The sequence below is a fragment of the Bos taurus genome, chromosome 2 (assembly GCF_002263795.3).
Source record: "Bos taurus isolate L1 Dominette 01449 registration number 42190680 breed Hereford chromosome 2, ARS-UCD2.0, whole genome shotgun sequence".
NCBI lineage: Eukaryota > Metazoa > Chordata > Mammalia > Artiodactyla > Bovidae > Bos > Bos taurus.
Genome location: NC_037329.1, coordinates 112,487,554 through 112,508,295, shown reverse-complemented (window position 1 = coordinate 112,508,295; position 20,742 = coordinate 112,487,554). Strand labels below are relative to the sequence as shown.

General features: G+C 43.2%; 1 protein-coding gene across 1 annotated transcript; it reads left to right on the top strand.

Annotated features, from left to right (window-relative positions):
- The first annotated feature begins 6,111 nt into the window (after positions 1-6,111).
- On the top strand, positions 6,112-19,207 carry FAM124B (family with sequence similarity 124 member B). The gene is given in 2 exon segments (NM_001101870.1): positions 6,112-7,097; positions 16,411-19,207. Coding segments are annotated over 2 exon segments (1,386 nt in total). The 5' UTR covers positions 6,112-6,365; the 3' UTR covers positions 17,065-19,207.
- Positions 19,208-20,742: the final 1,535 nt, after the last annotated feature.

The following is a 20,742-nucleotide window of genomic DNA, read 5'->3' as shown; positions in this document are numbered from 1 at the left end:
CTGTGTTCCCACCCGGCAGCCACCTTGAGTTCAGTCCATGTATCACAGGCTCCTTGCTCTTCTGCAGGTGTATATAGCTTGTCCCCAGCAGTTTCCTCTTCCTGGAATTCCTCCTTCTTCCCCACACCCAGTCTCCTCACCTGCCTGGCTCCTTTTCTTCCCACCTTCTGGGACTTCAAATAGTATCTTCTCTTTTTTTTTTTTTTAAAGATTTTCTTCTTAACTTTTTGTTTTGAAATCATTTTCAACCTATAGAAAAACTGAAAAAGTAGTACAGAGAATTCCATCTATGCTTCTCCTAAGTCCTCCTAAGATTAACAACTTTCATGAGTATGTATGGTTACCAAAACCAGGAAAAAAACATTGGTATGATATTCCTAACTAAACTAAGCACTTATTCCAATTTCACTCATTTCCCCCATTATCTCTCTCTATTCCAGGATCCAATCCAGAATCCACATCCCATTCGTTTGCTGTGTCTCCTTCGTCTCCTCCAATCTGTAACATTTCCAATTTTATTCTTCATAACCTTCAGACTTTTGAAGAGCACTCATCATTTATTAAGTAGAATGTCTCTCAGTGTCAGCTTGTCTGATGTTTTCTCAGGGTTTGACCAAGGTTATGAACTTCTGGCAAGACTTCCATAGAAGTTGTTTGTCTTATTACTGGTATTGTTAACCTCAGTCACTTGATTTCCCTGATGTCTGTCACAATGATGTCTCCCCTGTGGAGTTACTGTTTTGATCTTTTTTCCTAAAAGATCAAAACAAAACAGGGATGGCACTGAAGGATTTTAAGCAAGGGACATGATGTGTTTAGTGACGTGTGTTTCAAAAATGCCCTCTTTGTTGCAGCATGAAGAACAGGTTAGAAGAGGCTAGAATGTACCTGTAGGGGATTGCTTCAGGGTATATAATACAGTCCCATATGTGATGATAAAAATGGGGAGAAGTGGGCAGATTTTAGAGATATTCAGAGGGTAATATCATAATGCAGGTTAATGAGATCAGGCAGGTTCTGATAGAATTGGCTTGCAACTGGGCTTGGGCAAAATCTCTTGAAAAGCACCCAGATGATTGTAATGTTCAGGCACACTGAGGTCCATGGCCAGCCCACAGCTTGCTCCAGATGGGCTTCAAGTTAATGCCACTCAGAGTGATCAAAGTCAAGATGCTCGGTATCTCTCTGGATACATGTGGAGAAAGATGGAAGGGGGGGCGGTCCCCTGCCAGCATCTCCTCTTCCTTGGGCTTCCTTGTCCCTCTTGTCTAGGTTGGTGTCCCTCGTAGGAGTTTCCATGCATCCTGCAGTGACCTTGATCCCTGATGACAATAATTGAAGTTGCTTTTCCAAAGCAAGACTTGGTGATTATCTGTTCTCTGTTGTGGGCAAGTGGCTGACTGTCAACATGTGGGATAAATAGACAAACTTTATAATATGTCTTCCCTGGTGGCTCAGACAGTAAAGCGTCTTGCTTACAATGCGGGAGACCTGGGTTCAATCCCTGGGTCAGGAAGATCCTCTGGAGAAGGAAATGGCAACCCACTCCAGTACTTTTGCCTGGAAAATCCCATGGACAGAGGAGCATGGTGGGCTACAGACCACTGGGTCACAAAGAGTCGGACATGACTGAATGACTTCACTTTCACTTATAAAGAGAGAAAGAAGCTCAAAGTTTTCTTGGGATGCGGGTGGGATTTCAGGATTTGAATGTCTCCTGGTGTATTTACGAGATTTGCCGTAGGGACAAATCTCAGAGGCCGTCCGTGGGTTCCAACAAACCCTCCTAACTAGCTGATTTCTTAGAGTTCCTGGCAGTGCCTGTCACCAGCTTCTCCACTTTGTTGTGAAGAGTTGACCAGCTGGCTGCCGTCCAGAAGCTGGTGATTGACAGATACCTGGGCATCTTTCCCAAGTTTCAGGGGAAAAAACGTAGTGAATAGAGTGTCAGCTGTCCAGGTACTGGGAGGCAAAGCTGATGACTTCCCCTAATATTTCCACCTGTGCTTTCAACAGAGGCAGTGTGCACAAATGAAGAGTACCGTGGAGCCCAGCTGAATCTGGCCACTGTGATGAGTGGAGGGGGCTATGAGGAATGGAGGCTATTACTGGGCATGAGGGATGGGAAGGCGTCAATATTTTAGGTTGTTCTTGGAGAAATAATAACCACAGAGGCAGCCAGTCAGAAAGGAGGTTGGTGGCCCCCTCCCCCATCCACCTGTTTCTTGGCAGTTAGGCAGCCATTAAATTAAAGAAATCTTTTTATTCCTGACAGATATGACAACCTCATGAGGAAAAAATAATGTTTTAACGCTAGATGGAAGATTAAAACAACATCAAGGAGGAAAACCTTTTCTATATAAGGGCTTAAACACTTGCCTTCTACAAAATGTTGTGAGTTAATATCTTTGTCTCAGGGGTATAATTTTTCTTCTTGAATCTTTAGAGTTATTTGTAGAATGGCAAACACTTTTCCAAAAACTGTCTAAAGTCTTGAATGCCTGCATCAGCTCTGTGAGTGAAGGACTGCAGAAAGGAAAGGGTAATTGTACTGAGGAATGAGAAAGTTACTGTCTTCACATGCCAGTGTGGAATCTAAATTAAGAGTTTTTTTTTTTTTTTAAAGCTTCAGAACTATAATGCCTTTAAAAAGTCTAATGATTTTTGGAAAGTTGGAGCAAAATGAATTCAATTACTGAATCACAGATGGTAATTAAAAATCAATGTATCCGTAATAAACTGTATTTATAGATTTTTCCATTGCAAAATGTATAGGATTTACAAAACTCAAATGATTAGAAGTATAGGTTAGATTTAGGAAGGAAAGCTGAGGGGCTTCCCTGGTGGCTCAGTGGTGGAGAGCCCTGCCAATGCAGGGACATGGGTTTGTCCCTGGTCTGGGAGAATTCCATGTGTCACAGAATAACTAAACCCATGCACCACAACTGCTGAGCAAACGTGGCGCAGCTACTGAGAACCATGCACCCTAGAACCCATGCTCTGAAACAAGAGAAGCCACCGCAGTGAGAAGCCCACACACCGCAACTAGAGAGTAGTTCCTGCTCACCACGACTAGAGGAAGGAAGACCCAGTGCAGCCAAAAATAAATACATACACAAAACTTAAAAAAGGAAAAAAACTGAATAGAAATGATTCCCTTCTGCAGATAACAGTGCCGTGCTTAGTTGCTCAGTCGTGTCCAACTCTTTTTGACCCCACGGATTGTAGTCCGCCACCGCCAGGTTCCTCTGTCCCTGGGGATTTTCCAGGCAAGAATACTGGAGTGGGTTGCCATGCTCTCCCCCAGGGTATCTTCCCAACCCAGGGATCGAACCCAGGTCTCCTGCACTGCAGGCAGATTCTTTACCATCTGAGCTACCAGGGAAGCCCACAGATAACAATCAGTTCAGTTCACTTCAGTTGCTGTCATGTCCGACTCTTTGCGACCCCATGGACTGCAGCACGCTAGGCCTCCCTGTCCATCACCAACTCCCGCAGTTTACTCAAACTCATGTCCATTGAGTCAGTGATGCCATCCAAACATCTCATCCTCCGTCGTTCCCTTCTCCTCCCACTGTCAATCTTTCCCAGAATCAGAGTCTTTTCAAATGAGTTAGTTCTTCTCATCAGGTGGACAAAGTACTGGAGTTTCAGCTTCAGCCATCAGTCCTTCCAATGAACACCCAGGGCTGATTTCCTTTAGGATGGACTGGTTGGATCTCCTTGCAATCCAAGGGACTCTCAAGAGTCTTTTCCAACACCACAGTTCAAAAGTATCAATTCTTTGGCGCTCAGCTTTCTTTATGGTCCAACTCTCACATCCATACATGACTACTGGAAAAACCATAGCCTTGACTAGACGGACCTTTGTTGGCAAAGTAATATCTCTGCTTTTTAATATGCTATCTAGGTTGGTCATAACTTTTCTCCAAGGAGTAAGCGTCTTTTAATTTCATGGCTGCAGTCACCATCTGCAGTGATTTTGGAGCCCCCCAAAATAAAGTCTGTCACTGTTTCCACTGTTTCCCCATCTATTTTCCATGAAGTGATGGGACCAGATGCCATGATCTTATATCTGAAGTTATTCTGCCCCAGATAAGTAGCAGGGAGGGAACACAGCTCCACCCATTAACAGAAAATTGGATTAAAGATTTACTGAGTATGGCCCTTCCTATCAGAACAAGACCCAGTTTCCCCTTCAGTCAGTTTCTCCTATCAGGGCAGACAGACTGAAAACCACAATCACAGAAATCTAACCAATCTGATCACAGGGATCACAGCCTTGTCTAACTCATTGAAACTATGAGCCATGCCATGTAGGGCTACCCAAGACAGAACTCTTTGTGACCCCAAGGACTGTAGCCTACCAGGCTCCTCCATCCATGGGATTTCCCAGGCAAGAAAACTGGAGTGAGTTGCCGCTTCCTTCTCCAGGGGACCTTCTCAACCCAGGAATCAAAGCCAGGTCTCCCGAGTTGCAGGCAGACGCTTTACCACCTGAGCCATCAGGGAAGCCCTACAGATAACAATACGTGATGTTAAATTTGGTTCTTGTACTGTTAAAGCAATCAACATATATAAAATGAAGCTAGAGTAAGTTATACCTTAACTTTATTGTGTTTTGTTTTTCACCACAGAAGTGCTTTTTAACTTGTGATTTATCAAGTCACATGATGTTCCGTTATGTGAGTATGAAATTTGCTCAGTCATGTCCGACTCTTTGGACCCCATGGACTATACAGTCTATGGAATTCTCCAGGCCAGAATACTGGAGTGGGTACCTTTTTCCTTCTCCAGGGGATCTTCCCAACCCAGGGATCAAACCCAGGTCTCCCACATTGCAGACAGATTCTTTACCAACTGAGCCAAAAGGGAAGCCTGAGAATACTGGAGTGGGTAGCCTATCCCTTCTCCAGCAGATCTTCCCAACCCAGGAATTGAACTGGGGTCTCCTGAATTGCACTAAAAGTGTTAATAAATTTCTCATTAAAAAAATTACAGTTAGAAAAATGTGCTTGTCCACATTTTTAGTAGCACAGCTATCAGAATTCCAAATGATTTTTAAATGGATATTTAGAACACATTAGGGTAGGTGTTATGTTTAGAGCTTGGGTGTTATTGAGTATTAGCCATGCCCTCCTCCAAGGGATCTTCCCAACCCAGGAATCGAACCCAGGTCTCCTACATTGCAGATTCTTTACCATCTGAGCCATCAGGGAAGTTTATATATTTAGAGCTTGGATGTTCTTATTGAGGATTATTCATTTTGAGATTCAACAGCAATGAGAACTTGCTTGGGCAGCCTTTCCTTATATTCAGGGAGAAAGTCCAGTCTGGGACATCTGGGTCCCAGAGAGGTACCTTCTCCCTGGCTCACAGGGGGGCCACTCACTCAGTTCCTGGATTCAAATGTTCCCTCAGCCACTTTTAGCTCTGACACCTTGAGCAAGTTACGTGACTTTTCTGTGCCTTAGTTTCCTTTTCAGTAATTTGGGGACAATGGTCTCTTCGTAGGTTTGCTGGAGGATTAAACCGATTTACGTAAAGTTCTAAAACAGTTTATGACCGGTATGTAGTAAATCCTCAACAGAGTGAACAAGGATTATTATTGACCTTAGAAAGCTCTCATTCTTTCTAAAGAATGGGCTTGAGTAAATATCTTTTGAATATACTTAGCAGCAGAGAGAATCATTTTCAGTGAACAGTTAAAATTATTTGGATATAATAACTTCTCTTCAAAGCCCAGGCATCCATTGTTCAAGAAGAAAATAAAAAGACAAAGGGGGAAAATTCCTGGCCAAGGGACAAGTTGGGAGGATTGTTTTAAAGCAATCATTGTGTTCAGGTGGCCTGGCAGCTACTGTAAACAGGGAGGGAGGGAAGGAGGAAACCAGAACCCATTGTGGGTCCAGAAAATGGATGTCTTTTCAACTAAACAGATTGCTATCAGCCTCTCACAGCCGACTCTTATTCCTTTTTGCCTGGTCATTTCCTTTACTGAGTGTCTGTAAGAACCACCCACTCGAGTGTTTCTCAGGATTATAGGTTTTTAGGTCAAACAGAAACCCAGGGAGCGCCTGACACAGCCCTGTACCCGCAGTTACATTATACACCGGCTGGATGACATGGACCCCGCTGCTGGTGTGTGTTGCATGGAGGCTGTTGTCCCCGAATCTGTGGAGATTCGTTTACAGTGTGGCCAGCAGCAACCAGGCATACAGGGTAAGAGCATGGCTCTGAAGTCCTGAAGCTTTCCTGTTGGGCTGAAGGCTGAGTGTAGGAAGCTCCCGCCCCTCCGATTCATTTCAGAAGCTGGACCTGCGGGCCCGATTCGCCAGCATCCTTTGTCATCCTCAGCACCCACGATGGATGAGATGCCGGAGCCCCCGGCCATGACTGTCCACCTGCTGGCCAACGCGGGGCAGGGCTTGCTTTTGCAGCAAACCTTGGATCAGCTCCTAGACTGCATTTGCCCAGATATCCGTCTCTTTCTTGTGTCCGAGCGGGCCAGTCCAGTGAAATACTATGACAAGTGCCACTCCAAGCGGTCACGCTTCCCGGGGATGTCTGTTCTGCTTTTCTTGAAGGAGAACCTAGGTGAGGAGAGGCTATTCCACGTGCTGGACTCCTTACAGCATTGGCCATGGCAGTGCTACCCCACTCAGAACGCCCAGGGAAGACCCTGCCCCTACATTCTTGCCAATCAGGAATTCTACAGCCTGGACAGCCAGATGCCCATCTGGGGTGTGAGGCAGGTGCACTGTGGCACCGAGATCCTGAGAGTGACACTCTACTGCAGTTTTGATAACTACGAAGACGCCATCCGGCTCTACGCAATGATCCTGCAGAGAGAAGCCACCTTGCAAAAGAGCAACTTCTGTTTCTTCGTGCTCTACTCCACTGAGACCTTTGCCCTGCAGCTCTCCCTGAAGCAGCTGCCCCTCGGAACATCGGTGGACCCCAAAGAGGCTTCAGTGTTGCAGTTCAAGGTCCAGGAGATTGGCCAGTTAGTGCCTCTTCTACCCCATCCCTGTGTCCCCATCAGCCGCACCCGGTGGCAAACACAGGACTATGACGGCAACAAGATTCTGCTTCAGGTATGTCTGTTTGGTCTCTGTGATCTCTAGATGCCCATGTAGCCGTGTGATTTGACAGCCAAGAGATGAAGTAATGTCGTGGTTCTCAACCTTGTTTGAATACCAGGATCTCTGGGGAGCTTTCAAACCTCCTCATGTCATGACTTCACCCCAGATCAGTTAGACTGGAATCTTTGGGGGCACCCAGGCTTGGGTAGTTTTTGAAAGCTCCTTGGATAATGCTAATATGTAACTTATAGCACAGTTGAGAGTCACTGATTTAATCAAATCCCCTCATCTGACAGAAGAGGAAGTTCAGCTGCTGTGACCTGGTAGCTTACAGCATGTAGTTTGCAGTAGACTCAGACAATGTCCCATTTTTCAGATTTTTCTTTAACCATGTTCCTCAACTAGACACAAATATTTTGCCCATCTTCCGGTTCAGAAATTTCATTAGTTCTTTCCATGTGAACCTAAGAAAGCTGAAGTTATAATTAAAGTTGGGAATGTTAATTATGTTGGGCTTCCCTAGTGGCTCAATTATAAAGAATCTGCCAATCTCCTGCCAATGTAGGAGACGTGGGTTCGAGCCCTGGCTTGGGACAATCTCATGGAGAAGGAAATGGCAACCCACTCCAGTATTCTTGCCTGGAGAATCCCATGGACAGAGAAGCATGGTGGGCTACAGTCCATGGGATCACAGAGAGTCAGACATGACTTAGTGACTAAAACAGAAACAACAACAAATGTTAAATATGCCGTCCTATGGACTTAACTTTAAAGTATCTTGCATCACTGTCAAAATTTACCCCAAATCAAGTTAGATGGTTAGAACCCTTCAAAATTGAGAAAAGCTTGAATTAAAAGATCTTCTGGTAAGCATCCTACTGAAAGCAAGCATAATTACAGTTACCACGTGTCATGTCTTATACTACATTATGTGGCAGTTGAACCTTGCCACTTAGTAGCACCATGATTTTTGAACCTTGGTTCCTTTGTTAGCACAATGAGGGTAGTATAACATCTTCCTAGAGGACAGGTTGTTATTTACACTAAGTGACCTGACATTTATAAAGAGCTTAAGATAGTGCCCAGAAAGCAATTTTAGCTCTTATTGTTTATATTATGCCCTAGACTAAGTATTTCACTTTGATTATTTTATTTAGTCCTTCTTACAACCTAGGAAGTTTTACAAAAGGCAAAACCAAGGAGTAGAGGTACCAGCTACTTGCTCAAGACACAAGATTAAGTGTTTACCTGGCTCAGAAACCAGGCAGTTAACCACTGCAGTCCAGTACTCTGTGTAAGTGTGTGTAGGCAGGGAGGTGTACGTGATATTCACAGCAAAGTTTCTGTCCTTGAGAAATGGTCAGGAAGTGCTTTAAGACCTACTGGATAAGGTAAAAACAGGCTAGAAGATGAATTATCCTTCCCTTTGATTAATTTTGTTCTCATCAGCTTTGAGTTATTAATAAAATATGAGTCATACTTATTCTATATGAAACGATCTCTAAATCCTTTACCTTCTCATTCACATAAGGCAGATAGACACTGTTTCTGTTAGTTGCTTATTATATAATTCACTAATTTGCAAGGCATCTAAAAATTTTCCTTCAGTCTTAATCTCCAGAATTCAAATCTCGCTGTCGAGCAAAAATATAATAAGTGCGTGCAGCAGGAGAGACATTTCTGTTCTAAAGGCTACCTGACATTTTTACTTCTGAATCATGGCTTATACAGCTTAGCTCCATTGGAAAGTTAGGTTGAATTTGGGGAGTGCAGAATAGTTTTTTGGATAAATGTCAATGAGGTTAGGCTTTTGCAAACGAAATGGGGAATTATCTTCTGGGAACTTCTATTTCTGGTGTCATATAAAAGTCCCTGAAGAATTCATGTACAAAGGATCGGATATAATACACTATATAAGATAACACGTTATAGCTACTTCACTCCTATAATGGGGTGAATTTTTCAGGATATGAAACCCATTGCAAACTTCCTTGTGGGGAGAGAGAATGAGGGGTAAATGCATTGGCTTTGTGTGAGCGTGTGTGTGTGTGCGCGTGCGTGTGTGTGCGTGCATGTGTGTGCAAGCCTTAATTTTATTTCTTTTTTAAAATTAAAATTTTTTATCTTTTTAAATAAATTTATTTATCTTTTAATTAAGGATAATTGCTTTACAGAATTTTGTTGCTTTCTGTCAAACATCAAGATGAATCATCCATAGGTATACATATGTCCCCTTCTCTTGAACCTTCCTCCCCATCCCACCCCTCTAAATTGTTACAGAGCCCCGGTCTGAGTTCCCTGAGTTATACAGCAAATTCCCATTGGCTATCTATTTTACATATGTTAGTGCATATGCTTCCATGTTACTCTCTCCATATATCCCACCTTCTCCTTCCTTCCCTGCCCCGTGACCATAAGTCTGTTCTTAAATTGTTTTTTGTGCATAAGTAGCCTGGGTCTTAAGAAGGAGGCCGTGGAGCTGACTCTGAGCTCTGTTACTTCCCCAAATAGGCCACTGTGGTCAGCAGCTGGCTGCCAGCAACTCTGAAGATGATCCATTTGAGTTCTTCACCCCACAAGGGTCCCCTAAAATTTCTGGACTTCACATCAGTTGTACCAACTTGGATCAGACTCTCTTCTCTGTCAAATGCACTCAGTCACTCACTCAAGGGAATGGGGTTCTGTGGATAGCTTAGTTCTGAGGCAGAGGCACTCCTCTCCTGCATCCTTAGGTTTTTTTCTGGACTCAGACTCTCTTGGGACTCCTGGGGGAGGGGGAACAAGAATTCCCAGGGAAGATCAGTGAGGGGACAAATTATGGGTAGCACAAATGACTGATGTCCACCACGGAAAAAAATAATACAATGCAGGAGACCCGAGTTTGATCCCTGGGTCAGGAAGATCGCTTGGAGAAGGGAATGGCAACCCACTCCAGTATTCTTGCCTGGAGAACTCCATGGGCAGAGGAGCCTGTTGGGCTACAGTCTATGAGGTCACAAAGAGACAGACATGGCTGAGGGACTGAGCATGCATGAATGCATTTACAGGAGAGTCATAATCACAAGTTCACTTCTCCACATGTAACCCTTCCTCAGGGCCGGGATGGACGTGTGTTGAGGGGGTTGCAGGGGGTGGTTTGCTAGATCCAGTGAGGGTGGTGGGCAAAGCTTCCCCGAGGGGTGAGACCTGGCCCTGCCTGAACTGGAGAGCCCAGAAGGAAGTAGCCAGATGGAGACGAGAGGAAAGTGTTCTGAATGGAGGAGATGATGGGTGAGAACGTGTAGAATAGCATTTTCTTAGCCATTATGTTCAGAAAGCACCCTATAGCCCCATGTGGCTGGAGAGAAGGGAGGGGGTTAGGGGAAGAGGATGGGGAGGTGGGCAGAGGCCACATCCTCAGGCACGTGGCCAGCCACTGGGGGTAAGCACCATGGGGACAGGGACCATTTTTGGTCCACTCCTGTATTCCCAGTACTTACAACAATGTCTGGCACATGGTAGGCAAAACCATTCTTGGGTGAATGAGCAAAAGCCTTGCCAAGTAGCTTCTATTTTATCCTGACTATAATCAGCAGTCACTGATAGAGCCTCTGAATGGTAGTGACATGTACAATTTGCATTATGAGATCAAAACGGGGGATATACATGGAGATGCTTTGTAAAGTGGAAACTGTAGTGTAGTTATTGTCTGCGTAAGAAGGATGCTGTGTCTCTCTCCATGTCTTTTCCTATATGACCTCTTGTCAGTGCAGACCGTCTGATGCTTCTCAGAGCCTGGGATATGTGTTTTTGAGAGATTGATATTAGGGTACATAGTAGATGCTCGGTAATGAATGCATGTCTGAATACGTGATCAGGAATGTCAGTGTTTATTCATTCACCAAATACTTATTGAATGCATACCTTGGGCTACCCTCTTCTCCACTTGGCAGTTTTCATCCTACAGTCTCACTCCTTAGTGGATGTAACTGTTGTTGGGTGTTTGACATAAATTAGGGGGGCTTCCCTGGTAGCTCAGCTGGTAAAGAATCTGCCTGCAATGCAGAAGACCCCAGTTCAATTCCTGGGTTGGGAAGATCCTCTGGAGAAGGGATAGGCTATCCACTCCTTGAGCTTCCCTGGTGGCTCAGCTGGTAAAGAATCTGCCTGCAATGAGGGAGACCTAGATTTGATCCCTAGGTTGGGGAGATCCCCTGGAGAAGGGAAGGGCTACCAGCTCCAGTATTCTGGCCTGGTGAATTCCATGGACTGTATAGTTCATGGGGTTGCAAAGAGTTGGACATGACTGAGTGACTTTCATAAATGTGGGGAAATTCTCAGTCATTATTGTTTCAAATATTTCTAGTATTTCATTCTCTCTTCTTCTGGTATTTCCATTGTATGTCAATTACTCTTTTTGTAGTTGTCCCAGTTTTTAGGTTGTCCATTCTGATTTGTACGTTTTGTTTCAGCCTGTGTTTTCCTCTCTGTTTTTCTTTTTCAAGGATTTTATTGGTATGTCCTCTAGCTCAGAGATCGTTTCCTCAGCTGTGTTTGGTCTACTAAGAAGCCCATTAAAGTCATTCTTTATTTCTGTTACAGTGTTTTTTTGTTTTTGTTTTTTAATCTTTTTGGTTCTTCTTTTAGGACTTCCATCTCTCTTTTCAGATTGCCATCTGTTCTTGCATGCTATTTACTTTATCCATTAGAGTCTTTAGTATATTAATCAGAATTATTTTAAATTACTGGCCTGATAATTCCAACATCCCTGCCACATCTGATTCTGATACTTGCTCTGTCTTTTCACTGTGCCTTTTTACCTTTTGTAATGTCTTGTAATTTTTTTTTCCCCTGATAGCCAGGATGATGTAGGAGACATAGGAACAGCTGTAAATAATGCTTTACTAATGTGGTGGCAAGGAGTTGGGGGAAGGGAGTCATTATAAGATTAGGTCTCAGTCTTAATGAGTCTATGCCTTGAACTTCACAAGCGTTTACACGTTTTTTCTCTCTTAGGTGGAAGAGAATGGCTAGAGTGGGCTAGAGTTGAATACTTCACTTCTCTCACATGAAAGGCTAGATGAAGCTGGAGTTGGGTATTCCTCTTCCACGGGTCAGTTCACTTCAGTCACTCAATCATGTCCAACTCTTTGCGACCCCATGGACTGCAGCATGCCAGGCTTCCCTGTCCATCACCAACTCCCAGAGTTTATCCAAACTCATGTCCATTGGTCAGTGATGCCATCCAAACACCTCATCCTTTATCATTCCCTTCTCCTCCTGCCCTCAATCTTTCCCAGAATTGGGATCTTTTCAAATGAGTCAGCTCTTTGCATTAGGTGGCCAAAGTATTAGAGTTTCAGCTTCTGTAGGTCAGTTAGGCTATGATGATACACCAGCATGTTAGACTTGGGTTGACTAGTTTCCCTGGAAAGAAGGCCTTTTTTCTTTTTGGCCACACATGTGGGAACCATGCAGTCTTTTTTTTTTTTCCTCAATGTAGGAGAAATCTTGCTATTTCTTAGAATCACTTTTAGTAAGAGACAATATTTTTTTCCCTGCGTGATGTCAGATTTTCCTTAACAGCTTGATCATGTTTCAGTGATGCAGTCTCTTATTTCTCAAGTGTTTGGAGCCAAATGTGTGACAAATAATCTTCCTGTTCATCAAGGTATTTGCTAATGTTCCCTGAAACTCGAAAACACCTAGCTCTCAATCCGTAACATTTTACAAATATTTCTTAGAAAGATGTGCTCTAAATAAACAGAATCTCTACAAATGCATTTCAATTGCTTATTTGGCAAGAGAAGCTTCATTTTCTCTTGAGATTTATCTCAATCACTCAGCATTATGTTTCTCCTGAAAATTCTTCACTCCAACTGTACAACCTGCATTTCTATAGTAAAAATTTTGTACTTTCTTCTACCATATGGTCTAAGGACTTCTCTTAAAAAAAGGAAAAGTTGATGTTCTCTCTCTTAAAGATTGCAGAAATGACCATCCATAGGATGGATGTCCTTCTGCAGTTTCTTGAAAAGACTTTGTATCCACTTAATGGCCAATAATTAGGGGACATACATTTCTACACACAAACAATTTGATAGGCATTAAGCTTTATTTATTTATCCAACAGACATCTAGTGATTACTTACCACATGTTGGGCATTGTGCTAAGTACTGGAGATATAGTGATCAAGATGGTGTATAAAGTCCTAACTCTTCCAGTTGGCAAAGTCTAGAAGAAGATCTAGAGAATTTGAGCACACAACTGCAGAATAGCATGGTGACTACTAGGATACGGAAAGTACAGGCTGCCAGGACAGCAAGTAGTATGATTAATGATGATGAGAGTAGCCAACTGATGTTTAGGAACACTGTGTCCTGGGCACTGTTACAGTTTAAACTTCTCAGCAACTCTCTGACATTGGTACTTATTATCATCTCCTTCTATGTATGAGGAAACCAAGGTACAGAAAAATTAGGTAACTTGTTTCAAGTCCCACAACTAATAAGTGACAGAACCAATATTTAGGGGCACCTCTGATGGCTTCCCTGGTGGCTCATGGTAGAGAATTGACTTGCAATGCAGGACACACCAGTTTGATCCCCGGGTCAGGAAGATCCCTTGGAGGAGGAAATGTCAACCCACTCCAGTATTCTTGCTTGGAGAATTCCATGGACAGAGGAGCTTGGCAGGCTACATGGGATCGCAAAGAGTCAGATGCCACTGAGCGGCTTTCACTTTCACTTTCACTTTCTTTTCTGGTCGTTCAGTGGTAAAGAATCTGCCTGCCAGTGCAGGAGACACAGGTTCAATCCCTGGTCCAGGAAGATCTCTGGAGAAGGAAATGGAACCCACACCAGTATTCTTGTCTGAAAAATCATGAACAAAGGATCTTGGCTGGTTATAGTCCAAAGGGTCACAAGGAGTCAGACGTGACTTAGCGATTGAACAACAACCCAGATTCAGTAACACGGAGAAGGCTTCTAGGAGGAAATGATGTGTAAGCTTGGAGTTGACGAAAGGTAGGAGTTTTCAGGAAAAAGAGTCAGAGGTGACATATCCCAGACAGAGGAAATAATATACACAAACACTGGCATTAGGAAAGAACAAATAATGTTCCAAGAATTGAAAAAGGCTCAATTTTGACAAGAGGAAGAAGGGGTGAATTAAGCTGGAGTAAGAAAGGCCAGACTGTGAAGGGTATTCGTTGTTGTTCAGTTTATCAGGCATGTCTGACTCATTGTGACCCCATGGACTGCAGCATGCCAGGGTTCCCTGTCCTTCACTATCTCCTGGAGTTTGCTCAAACTCATGTCCATTGAGTTGATGATGCCACCCAACCATCTCATCCTCTGTTGCCCTGTTCTTCTCCTGCCTTCAATCTTTCCCAGCATCAGGGTCTTTTCCAATGAGACGGCTCTTCACATCAGGTGGCCAAAATACTGGAGCTTCAGCTTCAGCATAAGTCCTTCCAATGGATATTCAGGGTTGATTTCCTGTAGGATTATCTGGTTTGATCTCTTTGCTGTCCAAGGGACTCTCAAGAGTCTTCTCCAGCACCACAATTTGAAAGCATCAATTCTTTGGTGCTCAGTCTTCTTTATGGTCCAACTCGGAAAAACCATAGCTTTGACTATATGGACTTTTGTCGGCAAAGTGATATTTCTGTTTTTTAATACTCTGTCTAGGTTTGTTATAGCTTTTATTCCAAGGAGAAAGCATCTTTTAATTTCATGGCTGCAGTCACTGTCCACAATGATTTTGGAGCCCGAGAAAATAGTCTGTCGTTGTTTCCATTGTTTCCCCATCTATTTGCTGTGAAGGGTATGAAAAATAAAGAAAGTGTTAGTTGTTTAGTTGTGTCCGACTCTATGAGGCCCCATGGACTATTGCTCACCAAGCTCCTCTGTCCATGGAGTTCTCCAGGCAAGAATACTGGAGTGGGTTACCATGTCCTTCTCCAGGGGATCTTCCCGACCCAGGGATTGAACCTGGGTTCCTATATTGCAGGCAGATTTTTTACCATCTGAGCCACCAGGGAAGCCCTGAAGGGTATGGTGGTCTATTTAAGGGATTTGATTTTATCTTAAGAAGAGCAGGGAGCCACTTGAAGCAGGAGGGTGACATGATAAAACTGTTTTCAAAGCTCCTCTGGTTGTAGAGTGGAGAATGGATTAGAGGGAGGCCAGGAGCACCCATGAGGTGTCCCGACAGATGGCTGTTGCAGTATTTCAACGAGTGATGCTGACATCTGCCCTAGGGTTAATGGCAGTGGACATGGAGGGACAGGAAGACCCGAGAAGTCTTTGGAAGACAGAGTCCATGGGAATGGGTGACATGGAGGATGAGGAGGGGAAAATGAAGCTCTTGCTTGGCTAGCATGAAGCAAATGATGCCAGGTTCTATGAGAGGGAGAAGAGTTAGCAGAATAGATTTAGTGAGAGGAGGGCGATGAGTTCACCTTTGGACATGTTGAGTTTTAGGAGCTTGTGCCTGGATGACGGTTGGATAGATAAGTCTGAAGCTTAAGAGATGGATCTGAACTATAATGACTTTCCGATGCCTTCATCAGTTAGATAATAGTTGAAGGCATGGGATTTAATGAGATTTTCCTGACAGAGTGTGCAGACTGAGAAGAGAAGATGGCCCAGGTTAGCACTGAAGAACTATGTCCTGTGATGAAACTGAGAGGGGTGGATGGAAAAAGAAAATCCAGAAGAATGTGTGGACATAGAAATTTAAGGAGAAATCTTCAAATGTAAAGGAGAAGGGTCAGCCTTGTAAAATTCCAATAGAGTTCAGGTAAAAATTAGTGACACGGAGGCTCCTCTAGATTGCATAGTCTAATATCAATCCTGAACAATTTCTGAATGTGTAAATAGCCAGATTCCAGTTCCAGAAGAGAAAAACTTTATTAGATTAAAGAAAAAGGTAGAACATAATGTCCAGGAAGCAAAGGTGGCAGCTCATCCTGTTGAAGGACTGTACCTCTTACTTCTATTCAGTTCAACTGACTTTATTGAAAGTCTGCATGAGCACAGCATGGCAGAAGCCTGAGTATGATGTAATCTGTTCTTTGAAAGTGAAGTGAAGTCACTCAGTCGTGTCCGACTCTTTGCGACCCCATGGACTGTAGTCCACCAGGCTCCTCCATCTATGGGATTCTCCAGGCAAGAAAACTGGATTGAGTTGCCATTTCCTTCTCCAGGGGATCTTCCCAACCCAGGGATCGAACCCAGGTCTCCTTCATTGCAGGCAGACGCTTTAACCTCTGAGCCACCAGGGAAGCTGTTCTTGGCACTTACTTAATGGAAAACATTAACTCTTCTCCTTGTCCCGTAGGTCCAGTTGAATCCAGGACTTGGTGTGAGGAATGGTGAGCCTCCTTTTCTGAATGGCACCTTGGGAGCTGACACTCTTCCCCATGGCTCCAGGCTGACCCCTGTCTCTGCAATCAGGACCCTAGAGTTGAGGAGTCGAAGGATTCGGGGCAGGAGGTTCAAGGTGAGCTCCGTGGAGCTGCCTGAGCCTGGTGGGCGGCCAGTGTCAGACGGTTCCAGTAACACTTGGTGGAAAAGCGCTGGTGGCTCAGCTCAGCCCAGCAGCCCAGCCACGGAATCCCAACCGCAACTGTCTTCTCTTCACCTCGAACCCGGGGCCAGAATGAAGGTCCTCGGCTGGGAAAACAGCTTCGAGAAGCTGGAGGCAGAGACAAATGTTGACACCGGATTCACCATGGTCAGTTCTGAACCCAGGCCATCTTTTGCAAGCAGATTTCCAAGGAATCTTCAGACCCACCAGCCACCATCATGCTTGTCAACCTCTTTCTCAGGGTCAGCTGCTTCCAAAAACAACAGGATCTTTAAGGAAAGGGTTCACCCCTTGCCACTTGCTGGCCAAAGGGACCTTGGTGCTAAGAAGATACTCTCAAAATGTCCCCTTCCTCTGCCAGTCCAAGGTGAAGCAAAAGAAGCAGAAGAAGAATTCTTTATATAGCATAAGATGACTATGGTTTTCTAAAACTCGAGATCAAATAGGATGTTCTAGAAATGGAGCACTGACCTAGAATCAGCCTGTTTCTTGTTCATCTGAGGGGGCCTGAACGTGAGCCATGCATCAATCTGCATCACTTTTATTTCAAATGTTCCAAGTCTAGTGGTGCTGTGTGGTGTTGATGAGTGGTTTTTATTTGCTGTCGTGGTCATGAGGGAATTCAGCCAACGCACAGGGAAAAAGACCAATGGCTCACATCCTTGGGGACACTCTAACCCAGCTGGGTGTGTTGAGTTCAGCCTCTATCAGGATAATTGCATTGTATGCAAATGAGTCAGATGTGTTATGCAATGCTGATTAGTGACTGTAATTTGGTTTTAATTTTTACTTGGGCTGCATAGCTCATGCCCCCGGGACAGAATTGGACTATTTATTCTTTAGTGTTTTTTTAATTTTTATGTGACCTCATTTGGTAACTAGGCCCTGTTCACCACGAACCCTCCAGTGATTTTTGCCTTGGAAGTTGTTTGCATCTGGAATGAGTTAACATGCAAAATGTTTTGAAAATTGCAAACATTTTTTTTTTTCCTGTTTAATGAGCAGCAACCCTGGAAGCCAAAAAAAATCAGGTTAAAAGTGAAAGCTAGGCTCCAGGGTTTTCTCGCTCCTCCATTTCTTGTTTGTTTCTGTACTACTCTAGTGGGGCCGGTGGTTCATATAATTAAGCAGAGTGGAGTGGGATGTGACTGGATGATTCAAAATCTCCACCGAGTGCGGCAGGAAGATTGCATTGGTTTCGTCACTAGAGCAGGACTTGGGTTCTTTTGGCCATGTACAAATTGCTAAATTCCTTTGTAATTCTCATTCATTCATTTATACATTCACTGATGCAGCAAATTGTATCAAACACCTCCCTTTGAATAAGACATTGACATGGTGCACATAGGTTCTGTGGCCATCAAACCCAAAACTTGTTTATGGTTTTGCCTTATGATAAATCCATTCTATCAGCTTTTAAGAACATGTTGGAGTGCAAACATTTCCCTGGGGAACGTTTCCACAATTGATACCACACTTGCTGCATCAGACTGTATGAAGAACCCGTGGCTGAAGATTGGGCATACTGTGAACTGCAATTCTAATCATAATGGGCAAATACTTAATTGCTCACATGGTGTCTTGTTTGATTGGGTTGATACTCACATGTTCAAAAACACCTGAGGTCTGTGTGTTTCAGTTAATTTATTAAGGTTATTTTATTCCAAGAACTTCATTTTCCAAAACAGATGATAAGTGACTATAAATGCTGACTTAATCGCTGGATCTTTTGAAGACCCTAACACTTACCACACCAATTGCAGAGAAGGGTGAGTTCAGACTTAAGGCTGAATCTCATGGTAGCGAGACTGGACTGGGTTTATGTGCTCTGTCTGTCTAAAAGAGTAGAAATGGAAGACAGCTGCAAATGGACAAAGACAAGACTTATAAATGGATTTTTGTCCTTACACTATCAATATATTCTCATCCCCATCTTTTTCTTTCCCTCAGATTAGAGTTAGATCTTAGAATGTGGAATGAAGAACTTTTAGTATAGTTTTCTATAATAGGTGTTTAAAAAAAATTAAAGTATTATTTAAACTGAACTATTGAGCTGCCTTGAAAAGCACAGCAGGAAGTTTTGAGGTTTCTTTCTGGCTTTTTTGAGGTTATCTAATTCCTTTAGCATAATACATGGGTAAGAATAGAAGTACATGGAAATCATGAAGAATATTGAGGAATTTGAATGATAACTTACAAAATTGACTTGTAAAATAAGAGTGTGCTTATAAAGTATCACCTTCTCTATCCTCCTGCTCATGACAGGAATTCAGTTTACCATGTGATAGGAGAGAAATACCAGTGGGTGGATGAGAAAGGCCCAAATTTGGGTCTTAGTTTTAAAATTTGCTATTTATATGTAACCTTAAACCTTTGATCTTCTGTTGCCTTATCTCCTGCACCAAGGTTGTTAGAAAAATCAACATTTGCATATGCAAGCATTTGGATATTGTTAAACACTGTAAATATGTAAGATATTATAATTTCAAATGATCCTTCATACCCATATTTTTAAATGTATTAACAATAAAGGATTTTTTAAAAACAACCTTTAGTAAAAGCAATGATAAAAGAAAAAAAAGAAAATCCAGTTCTCTCATATTTTTGCAATATGTGTCATTTTTGTTTATATATCTGGAGGAAAATTATAGGATCAAATATATCCTAAAAGTTCAAAAGAAATTACATATAACAAGAGATAAACTATGAACTAGTCTAATCCAATTTAACAAATTATCCAGATTCTTTACTTACTTGTACTGTATTTCTTGAAATGTAAAATGTATCATGAGGGACTTCTGATGATCAGATAATTGTATATTTTTTATAGGTATATTAAAACTCAGTTGCATTTCAGTTGTTTGGCTCTTTTTAACCTGCATAGTATTCACATTTTTTTGCAAGCATTATTTGGATATTGCTAAACATTAATAGAAACGGTAACATTTGGAAGCTTGCAAATGTGTTTGTTACAGGAAGTTGTCGTTTAGTTACTGAGTCCATGGACTGTAGCCCGCCAAGCTCCTCTGTCCATGGACTTCTCCAGGCAAGAATACTGGAGTAGGGTGCCATTGTCTTCTTCAGGCAATATTCCCAACCCAGGAATTGAACCTGCATCTTCTGCACTGCAGGTGGATTCTTTACCACTTTACCTAACAGGGAAGCCTGTTAGGGGGAGTAGAGAGGGAAGGAGAGGGACACACCTTGATTGACGAAAGTAAGTGAGCAAGGGTCTCAGCTGCACCCCATCTGTCCTTGGCTCTGACAGTGTCACAGAATCCAAGCTTGTACTGCTGGCCACATGACAGACCAATAAATCCAGAGACAAATTATTGACGCAAGGAATAGTGATATTATTCAGAAGCTGAGATGATGGTGGACAAGTGTCCCAAAGAACCATCTTACCTGGGTTTTGGATGCTAGTTTCTTTTACAGAACAAAGGTGGGGGCAGAGGTGAGGATGTAAAGTAAAAAGGATGATCAGATCAGATCAGTCTCTCAGTCGTGTCCGACTCTTTGCAGCCCCATGAACTGCAGCACGCCAGGCCTCCCTGTCCATCACCAACTCCCGGAGTTCACTGAGACTCACGTCCATCGAGTCAGTGATGCCATATGTTGTTGCAAACATTTCCTGGTTCTGGGGACTAGAGGGGATGTATTCATTTCTTTCTTCCTGCAGTCATTCTTACGTGGGCTTGGTCAGGAGGTTTCCTGTGAACTGAGCAAAGATGTTTTAGTTTAACATTAAGGCACAGGAGATGGGGTTCCCAGAGATGGGCCATTATGTATACTTTAAGCTATAGGCAACATTCCTTTGTAGCAATTAACTTGTAGAAAAAGCGATACAAAGGTTAGAATAAAAGAAACAAATCCAATATGGAGTCAGATTTGTTCTTCTTTATTACAGCCGGGCTTTGTGGAACTGACCTTGGTCCTTTCACCACTGACAACAACCCAATTACACATAGGAGGTGCTGGAGGCAGGGGTGGGAGGAGGTGAAAACCCCTTCCTTCCCTCCCGGGTAGAGATTCAGAAAGGGGAGGGAAAGGGGAGAGAAAAGAATGGGTACAGACCCACTGTCT